We start from the raw sequence: 12,282 nt of genomic DNA, 5'->3' as shown, positions 1-12,282 counted from the left end.
AAATTCACCTTTGTCACAGGTTTTACAAATACTGTAAAGAATTTAAAGCCAGAGGTTTACAAATTTAAATGCTGGATTCTGCTTTCCGAAACAAATGACTAGCAATTAAAATCCTATGATATATTGCCTGTCTGACATAAATAGAAGGCTGAAGTTTTCAAATTTTGTTCAATTCTGTGTTCACATAATTAGTTTAAGGAATTGCTCTTAAGGAAGCAAACTGATAGGCAGGCAATACTCAACTTACCAAGTCCAATCAAAGCCATTCTTGCACTTGTGAAATGGTTCTGAACGAAGTAATGTAACTGGGGAAGTTAAAAACACTTATTAGGTTATATTAGCATAAATATAAAAAGCTGTAAAAACATAAAAGTACAGTTTGGAAGAAAATACTTAGCCTTATAAGCTGCTGTAATAAACTACATGGTACTGAAGTTAATTACCCTGGGATTTTATTATAAAAACCATTGCTTAAAAGAACTAGAACCTAACTGTGGTCATGGTTGCACAACTCTGTGAATATAATGAAAACCACTGAATTGTGTACACTTTAAATAGGTTGTATAGTATGGGGAATTACATCTCAATAAAGCTGTTATTTATAAAAGGAATAAAAAGAGGCTGGGTGCAGTAGCTCATGCCTGTAATCCCAGCACTCTGGGAGGCCAAGGCTGGCAGATCATTTGAGGCCACGAATTTGAGACCAGCCCAGGCAACACCCTGAAATTCTGACTCTACTAAAAACGCAAAAATGAGCCAGGCGTGGTGGTGTATGCCTGTAATCCCAGCTACTTGGGTGGTTTGAGGTATGAGAATTGTTTGAACCCACGAGGCAGAGGTTGCAGTGAGCTGAGATCGTGCCACTGCACTCTAGCCTGGGCGACAGAGCAAGACTCTTGTCTCAAAAAAAAAAAAAAAAGGAACAAAAAGAAATTAGAGCATACACTGGCCTAAACTTGAAAAAATGGACTATAATTTTTATTATAATGTAGCTTACGTAGTGTCTCAGGTTTCTTTTGTGTTTATATAGGTAGTAATGGAGCACTATTAACATTCTATAACAGGGCTAACAGAGTTTTACCACAACACCCTTGTCATCCATCTTTGAAGCCAATCTCTACAAAGCTTTTCTGACCATGAAGTCATTGTCTATACCAGGGTGTCCAAACTGTATGATCACAGAATTACTCAGAGAGCTTGAAAAACAAAAACAGTCACTGTCCCCCATTCTTGGGACTTACTCTATAGACTGATACAAAATATTAAATGTGGAATCCTAGAATTCTTATTTAAAACCAACCAACTACCCATCCATCCAATCAACCACTCAGGCGATCTGAAGATTGGCGAGACTTGGTAATCACTGGTTTATACTATCACGTTAGGCTTAATATACAAAAGTAGGGCTAAAACATGTACTTTCAACAGAAATGCTATCCCTTCCAGATGGGTGAAAATTGGTTTGGGGTAACTAAGAAAAAAAAACTCACTACTTTTATGTATAAAGTACAAATATACAATACATAAACTGTATCTGTGGTATTAAAAGTAAGAGGTTTAGAAAAAATGGCTGGAAAGGCTCCTCAGGAAGGAAAGTGATAACGTTTGAGAATCACTGGGCTAAAGTAATGAAACTGAACTTTTAATCAATTTATCATAATCCGTGCCCTACAATGAATGGTGTCTATATCTATAGAGTCACCTTGGAAAGTCATACTCTTTTTTCTATTGATGTTTTTCTATTGATGCTGCCATTGCTCAAAGTATTCTAGCGCCAATTTCTTTAGAGTTTCCTTTAGCCTAGGGACACATTTAAAAAATACCATTAACTTTGAGATAACCAAGTTATCACAGTTAACATCTTGGTATTTGTCTATAATGCATACATACATACCTTTTGTTAAAAAAAAAAATGGGACCTTTTGGGATGTCCTAATTCGTAAATTGCCTTTATGTGACAATACGCTGTGAAGTTTTACGTATCAACTAGTATTTTTGAATGGCTGAATACTGTTCCATTCTATAAGTTATTTAACTAGTTCCCTAATGCTGGATATTAACTTGTTTCTAATTTTTCACAATTATAAAACAATATTACAATAGCTATCCTTGTGGATAAACCTTTGCTATGTCTACTCTTTTAGTTATCTTAATGACACATCCTCATGAGGGTGAATTTGATTTCTAAAAAATTTCAAAACATTAGAGTCCAATCTTATGAAAAACTGCTGCCTGTTCAAGTTGGATGATATAAGTTAAAATTTCTAAATAAAAGTGTCATATGAATGGAAGGCATCAAATTATTAATTGATAAGTCAAAAAGAGAAGGGATACAGTTTAGTTTTCTGTAACAGCTAACTAGGAATGAAACGAGAATAAAAACCTTAAATTTTTGAGTCAGACATACTTTGAAGGTGTTGATAATTCCAAATTTTTCTCTTAATGTCTTTTGATAAAATTTGTTTTTGGGTCTGGATGGTAGGAATAGGAAATGAAGATTATATGCACATACCTATACTTGTAGATTTAGCATTCAATGTTTCATGTTTTGGAAACAAAGTTCTAAGATGCACATATATGGCTGTGGCATGTGACAAACCCCAATAGCCAGCAAAGGGAGGCTGGTGTGCCAAAGAACGTGAATGAGTGAGCGAGGATGGAACCGGAGCTAAGGAAGTGGGCTCAAGTCTTATTTACGAATTCAGAGAGACCAAAGAGTTTTAGTCAAAGGACCTATTTGATATATATGTACGTATACACACACATTTTTTTTTTTTTTTTTTTTTAGAGACAGGGTCTTGCTATGTTGCCCAGGCTGGTCTTGAACTCCTGGCCTCAAGTGATCCTTCTGCCTTGGCCTCCCAAAGTGCTGAGATTACAGGGGTGAACCACTGGGCCCAGCCCCTATTATGCTACTTAAATATTTAAATACTGTTTAAAAAAGATACACAGGCTGGGTGCAATGGCTCATGCCTGTAATCCCAGCACTTTGAGAGGCAGAGGCAGGAGGACTGCTTCAGCCTAAGAGTTCAAGACCAGCCTAGGCAACACAGCGAGACCCCATATTTAAAACAAACAAACAAAAAAGATACATACACACAGAAAAGGGTTTAGAAGAAAATATACCAGGTATTAACATTGAGTGCCTTTAGGTATGTGAGATGTTTTCTTTTCCTTCATTTTCCTTGATTTTACTTTTTAATGATCATGTCCCTTTAGTCATGAAAACATTTCTTTTCTTTTTTTTTTTTTATGAAAACATTTCTTAAAGAATATACAAGAATTGCTCAGATAAAATTTTAGTTAAAAAGCAGGCGGATGAAAAAGCAAGCACATTGAATTTCTTAAAGTTAGAAGATAAAAAGAAAAATTAACCAACAAACCTGAAATGGTAGATGTTCAATTTAATGTGAAAAACAAGTACATTTCAAAATATGTTTTATTGGTACCTCCTCTGATGTCACTTTTCCAATCCTATAGTCAGGACAGTACAAGGGATTAGCCAAGGCATTCCGGTAAGCTGCTGCATGCAAATTTTCAATGACATCTGTGAGATAAGTGAAGAAGCATTTAGGGAAATGCACTTTCAGTAAAGACAACGTTTTTAAAACCTAGAAAGCAACAAGCCTATACAAATTTGGTCATCTTCTGGCATTCATATGTTAAGAGGACTTAAAATTATTATTATTTAACCTCTAGTAACTGCCAGTTTCTGTCAGTAGAATGTGCTAAGGAAAAAAAGAGATTACATGGCAGCAGCTTCTATATACTGGAGTCCACCTAAACCCCTTTTCTAACTTTAACCTAGCTGGTATCACTGGGAAGGTATATTGGCCTGGGTGTCAGGAAGTCCCCATGTAGTTATGGTTTTGCTGTCATCTTGCCATGTGACCTAGCACAAGTCATTTAATCTGAATTTTACTTACTTCTAGGTTTCCTCTCTAGGTAATAAGGAGGTTGTCAGGTAGCTTTCAGGGGACCAGTGTGAGCTTCCACTGGGACTTACTCCTCCGTGGTGCTTGGTGCTTTCCCTGCTTTCTTGCTTCAATGCCTTTTTGCCTGCAGTGTTTCCTTCAGTTGCTCATTACCTGGCAACTTCCCTATGAGAGGCACCGCGGTAGATGCTAGAAATACAGAGATGTGGAACATACAAGGCCTGCCCTCAAATTTTAAGAGGAAAACCTGTGAAATAAAGTATTATGGGTGCAATGTCGGCAGTGTGTCAAAAGTGCAATAGAGGTACAAGGGAAGGGCAGTGGGAATTAGAAAACAATTAATACAAGTCATATGTGGGATCCATCTTACAGAATGAGCTGGTGTTTCCCAGGGGAAATCATTTGGGAACAGCAATTTAGGCGTAGGAAGCAGACAAAACAAAGGCTTAAAGTATAACAATAATTTGATTCAAATGGGAATTGCAGCTGGGAGGAGAAGAGGGTAGAGCATGAAGTAAGAGAAGTGGGCTGGTAAGATTATGCAAGACCATATACATATATGCTGTTTAGACTTTATCCCACAGCTAATAAGAAGGCTTACTTTCATGTCAGAAGCTTGCTGTAATGGCCGTGTGGGAGATGGACTCAAGATGTAAACCTGGAGGCAGAAACCAGCCAGGAGACCACACAGTAACTGTTCAGACAGAATAGATGCAGGCTGGCGTCTCACTGCCGCCAGTGGGGAAGAAGCCACTCTGGACACACAGGTCTTTTCTAAAATTGTACTATTCTATCTATTTCTTCAGTAGAAATCCTGAGCAACACAGATCACGCCCCTCTGTGACACCAAGCATCACCATGAAATAATATCAGTCACCACGCCAGCATGTGGAGCCTGTCCCATGCTGAGCCACTGAGTTGACCTATTTCTGCTCTACTGGCACATTTCTGCTCCCACCAGAAGTTGAATGACTCCCAGGAGTCAGCGGCACTTGTTTATAGACTTGTATTACCAGTTGTACTTGTCAAGATTATATAATCAGACATTATATAAACATAAAATACGAATGCAAAAAAGATTCCTACTTAAAAAAATTAAGTTACTTACTTTGGAAAGACTCAATGAAGAGCAGATGGCTAAACAATAATAGCAATACAACAGTAAGCAATAACAGCAGCAGCAATACACTGGTGCAGAATTTGGTGTAAGCAAAACAACTCTTAAAAATCATTGGGGGTCAGGCACAGTGGCTCATGCCTGTAAACCCAGCACTTTGGGAAGCTGAGGTGGGAGGATCACTTCAGCCCAGGAGTTCAAGACCAGCCTGGGCAATACAGTGAGACCTCATCTCTATTAAAAAAAAAAAAAATTAGCAGGGTGTGGTGGTGTGTGCCTGTAGTCCCAGCTACTCAGGAGGCTGAGGTAGGAGGATCACCTGAGTCCAGAAGGTTCAGGCTGCAGTGAGATCGTGCCACTGCACTCCAGTCTGGGCAACAAGCAACATCTTGTCTCAAAAACAAACAAACAAAAACAAAACATTGGGAAGGAAACAGGAAAAACTTCTAGGATCCTACAATTTACTTACCATCAAACATGAAAAATGATGATAAATGTTTAGAAACAAAAGAATAACATCTAAATAACAAATTTTTGAAAAATATATTTTCAAATTCAAGTAGTAAAACATTTGTCCAGGCATGGTGGTTCACACCCGTAATCCCAGCACTTTGGGAGGCTGAGATGAGTGGATCACTTGAGGCCAGGAATTCAAGACTGAACTCCAGCTTGACCAACATGGCAAAATCCTGTTTCTACTAAAAATACAAAAACGTAGTCAGGTGTGGTGGTGCACACCTATAATTCCAGCTGCTCGGGAGGCTAAGGCAGAAGAACTGTTTGAACCCACGAGGCGGAAGTTGCAGTGAGCCAAAATTGTGCCACCGCACTCCAGCCTGGGTGACAGAGTGAGACTCTGTCTCAAAAAAATAAATAAAAATAAAAAAATAAATTTTGACAGCCTTTTTTTTTTCTTCTATAAATTGATCTTCTAAAAAAACCCAGTATCTTAAAAACAAATGTGATCTGGAAATGTACTTACGAGTCTGCGGATTCTGAAAGGCCACAGCTTTGTCAATCTTTAGCTGAGGCTGAAGGTCAGCTACTTCCCAACGACGAAATTCTGGTGCTGTGGTGACATTGAGCAGGAACTCCATTAGAATATCACTACAGAAGACATCAAGAATTACGAGTCAAAAATGTAAAACTAACATTTGAGATTCTACATAGCTGTAACGCTCTCAATGTGAAACTTTAGGCCTTGTGGTAAGCACAATGTTTATGAGCGGTTTATGAATAATAATCCAAAATTGAAGTCAGAGGTCATAAGGATGCATTACAAAGACCAGAAGTGAGCAGTTTAGCATTTCTTTCAAAGCAGAAGTCCTAAACACACACAGGTACTTACACATCACCCCGCTGGCATTCCACAGTGTAAGCCATGGTTTCCCTTGTTGCGGTCACACTGAATTGGAAAATAAACTACAGTAAATCATCTGAATCAGGATAGTAAGCTTTCCCTTATAATCTTCTGTTGTATCAACCAATTCCTTTGGAAAGAAAATTTCTGAAGTATAAAAGGTGTGAACGATAATACAACAAAACTCCACATACTCATCAACTAAAATTTAAAATTAAAAAAAAAAACAGCAAATAATTCCACCCTAAAATGAGTGAAATCTGGTCACATGTTACAACACAGATGAAACCTGAGGACATTATGCTAAGTATAATAAGCCAGTCACAAAGGGACAAATATTGTATGATTCTACTTATGAGGTACCTGGAGTAGTCAAATTTGTAGAGACTGAAAAGAGAATGGCAGTTGCCAGAGGCGGAGGGGAGGGGAGAATGAGCAGCCATTGTTTAACAGGAGTCGGAGTTTCAGGTGGGAGAAGATAGGAAAGTTCTGGAGATGAATGTTGGTGATGGTTGCTACATGCCACTTAACTGCACACTTAAGAAAATGATAAATTTGGGCTGGGCGCGGTGGCTCACACCTGTAATCCCAGCACTTTGGGAGGCTGAGGTGGGCAGATCACTTGAGGTCAGGAGTTTGAGACCAGCCTGGCCAACAGGGGGAAACCCTGGTCTCTACTGAAAATACAAAAATTAGCCAAGTGTGGTGGCGTACGCCTGTAATCCCAGCTACTCAGGAGGCTGAGGCAGGAGAATCGCTTGAACCCGAGAGGCAGAGGTTACAGTGAGCCAAGATCACACCACTGCACTCCAGCCTGGGCGACACAGTGAGACTGTCTCAAAAAAAAAAAAAAAAAAAAAAACCGAAGATAAATTTTATGTTATATACATTTGACCACAATTTTTTTAAATGGCAAATAAAGTTGAAGATCTTTTCGTACCCTTCCAAGGCCAATTCCCTCACTTTCTCCCACTCTGGAAACCACAATCATAAGCACTACATAGTATTTTTCTGCTTTAAAAACTATACATTAAAAAAATCTTGAAACCTGTTTGTTCACACACTATTTTGCCCTTCAGCTGTGCTATACTGATGTACAGATCTAGTTCATTCTGTAATGGCTATGTAGTGGTCTCATCATGACTGTCATGCTTTATCCATTTCCCTAAAGATGGACACTTAGATCATTTCCAGTCTTTATAAAGAATACCTTTGCGCATGTGATTAAAAACTGTGGGGTTTTTCAGTATTACTAGATATTCCTTGATTCTTTCCTAAGTGGTTGTATCAATTTATAATCCTATCGGCAGAATGAGACATTCTCTATCATCTTTACCACTGACAACACAATATATAAAAAATCTGGGCTAAGTGTGGTGGCTCACTTATGTAATCCCAGCACTCTGGGCTGAGGTGAGAGGATCGCCTGAGGCCAGGAGTTCAAGATCAGTCTGGGCAACATAGACCCCCATAAGTACAACAAATAAAAAATTAGCTGGGCATGGTGGCATGTGCCTGTAGTCCTAGCTACTTGGAAAGTTGAGGGAGAAGAATCGCTTAGGCCCAGGAGTTCAAGGCTGCAATAAGATATGTCTGCACCACTGCACTCTAGCTTGGGCAACAGAGCAAGACCCTGTCTTTAAAATAAATAAATAAATAAGAAAGAAAGAAATGCTGTTTCTGTCCTGATTGTTCCACTGACCAGCTGTTCCCCAAGTCTCTCTTCCTCTCTTTGGGCCTTCCTACTCCTGAGACACAACAATATTGAAACTAGGCCAATTAATAACCCGACAATGGCCTCTAAGTATACAAGTGAAAGGAAGAGTCTCATGTCTCTCACTTTATTTTTTTATTTATTTATTTTTTTTTTTGAGAAGGAGTCTTGCTCTGTCGCCCAGGCTGGAGTGCAGAGGCCGGATCTCAGCTCATTGCAAGCTCCGCCTCCCGGGTTTACGCCATTCTCCTGCCTCAGCCTCCCGAGTAGCTGGGACTACAGGCGCCCGCCACCTCGCCCGGCTAGTTTTTTGTAGTTTTAGTAGAGACGGGGTTTCACTGTGTTCACCAGGATGGTCTCGATCTCCTGACCTCGTGATCCACCCGTGTCGGCCTCCCAAAGTGCTGGGATTACAGGCTTGAGCCACCGTGCCCGGCCGATGTCTCTCACTTTAAACCAGAAGCTAGAAAGGATTAAGTTTCTGAGGAAGTGAGGCAGGCATGTTAAAAACAGAGACAGGTCAAAAGCTAAGCCTCTTGCACCAGTCTAGTTCCTGAAGAAAACTAAAAGTGCTACTCCACCAAACACATGAAAGATATGAAAGAAAAACAGCCTTATTGCTGATAATAGAGAGTTTTAGTGGTCTGGATAGATCAAACTGCATTACCTTAAGTCAAAGCCTAGTCCAAAGCAATGCCCTAACTCTCTTCAATTATATGAAGGCTGAGAGAGGGAAGGTGCAGAAGAAAAGTCTGAAGCTAGCAGAGGTTAGTTCATGAGCTTTAAGGAAAGAAGCCATCTTCTTAATATAATAGTACACAGTGAAGCAGCAAATGCTGATATGGAAGCTGCAGCAAGTTATGCAGAAGATCTACATAAGATCACCCATGAAGGTGGCTACACTAAACCACAGATTTTCAATGCTGACAAAACAGCCTTACAATGGAAGAAGATGCTATCCAGGACTTTCATAGCTAAAGTCAATGCCTGGCTTCAAAGCTTCAAAGGACAGGCAGACACTTGTTAGGGACTAATGTGGCTGGTGACTTTAGGTTGAGGTCATTTACCATTCTCAAAATCCTACAGCCCTTAGGAATTATGCTAAATCGACTGTGCCTGTGCTCTGTAAATGGAACAAAAAAGCCTGGATGACAGTATATCTGTTTATAGCATGGTTGATGGAGTATTTTAAGCCCATTGCTCAGAAAAAAGGTTCCTTTCAAAATATTACTGCTCACCGACAATGCATTTAGTCACCCAAGAGCTCTGATGCAGATGTAGAAGGAGACTGATACTGTTTTCATGGCTGCTAATAGTACATCTCTTCTGCATCCCATGGATCAAGGAGTAATTTTTATTTTCATCTCTTATTATTTAAGAAATACATTTTGTAAGGCTATAGCTACCACAGACAGTGAAGACGCTGATGGATCTGGGCAAAGTAAATTAAAAAACTTTCTGCAAAGGATTCACCATTCTAGACACCATTAAGAACATTTGTGACTCATGGGAGGATGTCAAAGTATCAACATTAACATAGAGTTTGGAAGAAGCCAATTCCAACCCTCATGGATGACTCTGAGAGGCAAGACTTCAGAGGGAGAAGAAACTGCAAATATTGTGGGAGGAGCAAGAGAACTAGAAGTGGAGCCTGAAGATGTGACTGAAGGGCTGCAATCTTATGATAAAACTTGAACAGATAAGGAATTGCTTCTTATGGATGAGCAAAGAAAGTGATTTCTTGAGATGGAATCTACTCCTGGTTGAAGATGCTGTGAACATTGTTGAAATGATAACAAAGAGTATTACATAATCTCGGTTGATAAAAAAAGTAGTAAGGTTTGAGACAACTGACTTTAATTTTGAAAGAAGTTCTGTGGGTAAATGGCTAAAAACAGCATCTCATGCTACTGAGAAATCTTTCATAAAAGGAAGAGTCAATCAATGCAGCAAACATTGTTGTCTGATCTGAAGAAATTGTCAGTCACCACCACCTTCAGCAACCACCACCTTGATCAGTCAGCAGCCATTAACGTGGAGGAAAGACCCTCCACCAGCAAAAAGATTATGACTTGCTGAAGATTCAGATAATTGTTAACATTTTTAAAGCAATAAAATATTTTAAAAGGTTATGTACTTTTTTTCCAAGATAAAATGTCATTGTACACTTAGTAGACCACAGTATAGTGTAAACGTAACTATTATATGCACTGGGAAACCACAAAATTCCTATGGCTTGCTTTGCTGCGATATTTTGTGGTGGTCTGGAACAGAGCCTGCAATGTCTCTGATGTATGCCTATATATTGCAGATATCTACTCCCAGTCAGTTACTTACATTTTTACTTTAAGACATAAAGATGTTTTACATTTTGATGTACTCAAACTCATCAGTCTTTTCCTTCTTGTGTTACTTAAGAAATCCTCAACCTCCTTGATAACAGAGAAAAGTTCCCTTACAATTGAATATTTTCTGGCATTTTCACTATTTTCTATTACTTATTTAACAAACCTTAATTTGCCACCAACTGCTTCAATTCCATGGGTTATCTTGAAAGATGAAGCTCCTTTTGTCGTCTTGAAAAAGAAAAGAATGATTATCTTTGTAGTTTTTCAATGCCAAGTTTGCTAAACATCACACTATGTCAAAATCTGTTGTCTAACTGTCATGAGCAGATTTAAAAAGAATTTTACTAAATTCCTGCATCCTTTTTAGTTAAGAATTATAAAACAAGGCTCAACAAAAAGCTTAAGCATAGATTTTTATATTAAGTACATTCATATAAAATTTCCACTGTCAAACACAAGCTTACTGGATTCATTAGTCTATTCTGAAAGAGACTTGCATATGGGAAAAAAAAGTTAATTTTCTTTCAATTTATGGCACTTCGTTTTAAAATTTTGTTTACTGACTTCTTATGCTCTAATATCAATGTTCATATGGATACTAATTTAGTGCTTCTCTGCAGCAAATATGTTGTGGTTTCTCATTTTACATTAAGGGACTGTACTGGGTTAAACAGTGTTCCCCCCTAAATTTATGTCCAGCCAGAATGTTTGCATGTTACTTTATTTGGTAATAAGGTCTCTGCAGATTTAAGTACTTAAGATGACACCATATTGGATTATGGTGGGCACTAAATCTAATATAAATGGTATCCTCATTAGGAGGAAATGTGGACACAGACAGAAGGAAGCCCATGTGACAACAAAGGCAGAGACTGCAGTGATGCAGCTGCAGGTCAAGGAATGTGAAGGGTTGTGGGCAACTGCTGGAAGCTAGGAACAGGCAGGGGAGGATTTGTGCCTTCCTAGAACCTTTAGAGGGATCACAGCCCTGCTGATATCTTGGCTTGGCTTAGATACCTTGACTTTGACTTCCAGCCTCTAGAACTGTGACAGGATAAATTTATTTGGTTTAAGCTACCCAGTCTGTGGTAATTTGTTACGGCAGGTCAAGGAAGCAAATATAAAGCCTTTGATTTTAGTTTTTCTTTTACACAGGACCAAGATACCACAGCATTTCCAAACACTTGAGGTAATGAAGATACTTACCAGACTGGATGCAAGTCTCAGCAAATGGGTGGTTCCTAAATTGTTGGAGTCCTCATATCTACTGCCTGCTTTAATGAACAAACCAATTCTTGATAGAGGAGCATAGTTTTCCAAAGAAGCAATCACCAAGCCATTTGGTAACTTGGTAAACTGTATTTAAAATAAAGTAGAGATATAATGAATGTCCTCATATTACCAAAGAGAGTAAGGCATGTATGGGTTCTAGCGAGCAAGTTAGTGGGACTAACCTCAAGGTCCTGAGGCTGTGGCGGTGCTCCTGCAGGCGCAGCTGTGGCTTTAACTTTGGGGGCAACTTTGAGGGAATAAAATCTCTAAACACAAAAAACACAGGTCACACACATTTCTTACAAGAACAGTGCTTTATATAAAAGCATGGTACCTTAGGGTACCCAAGCAACAGAGGGTGTTCAGGGGTAAAAGGAGCAATAACCACCTCCATGGGAGGATTTAGCTGCATAACATTTTTTTTTTTTTTTTGAGACAGAATGTCCCTCTGTCACTAAGGCTGGAGTGCAGTGGTGCAATCTCGGCTCATTGCAACCTCCAACTCCTGGGTTCAAGCCATTCTCCTGCCTTAGCCT

At 39.0% G+C, this 12,282-nt stretch overlaps 1 protein-coding gene across 1 annotated transcript in view; it reads right to left on the bottom strand.

Moving 5' to 3' along the window:
• The window catches only part of UQCRC2 (ubiquinol-cytochrome c reductase core protein 2), a 30,576-nt gene that overhangs the window by 14,649 nt on the left and 3,645 nt on the right, over positions 1-12,282 (bottom strand). The window contains exons 2-8 of the mRNA XM_045382605.2: positions 11,929-12,012; positions 11,681-11,830; positions 10,638-10,702; positions 6,401-6,457; positions 6,035-6,159; positions 3,450-3,547; positions 248-305 (exon numbers count right to left, since the gene is read on the bottom strand). Coding sequence (XP_045238540.1) covers positions 248-305; positions 3,450-3,547; positions 6,035-6,159; positions 6,401-6,457; positions 10,638-10,702; positions 11,681-11,830; positions 11,929-12,012 — 637 coding nt within the window. The remainder of the gene's footprint in view (positions 1-247; positions 306-3,449; positions 3,548-6,034; positions 6,160-6,400; positions 6,458-10,637; positions 10,703-11,680; positions 11,831-11,928; positions 12,013-12,282) is intronic.

The sequence above is a fragment of the Macaca fascicularis genome, chromosome 20 (genome assembly GCF_037993035.2).
Source record: "Macaca fascicularis isolate 582-1 chromosome 20, T2T-MFA8v1.1".
Classification (NCBI taxonomy): Eukaryota; Metazoa; Chordata; class Mammalia; order Primates; family Cercopithecidae; genus Macaca; species Macaca fascicularis.
This window is presented reverse-complemented; position numbering and strand designations above follow the sequence as displayed.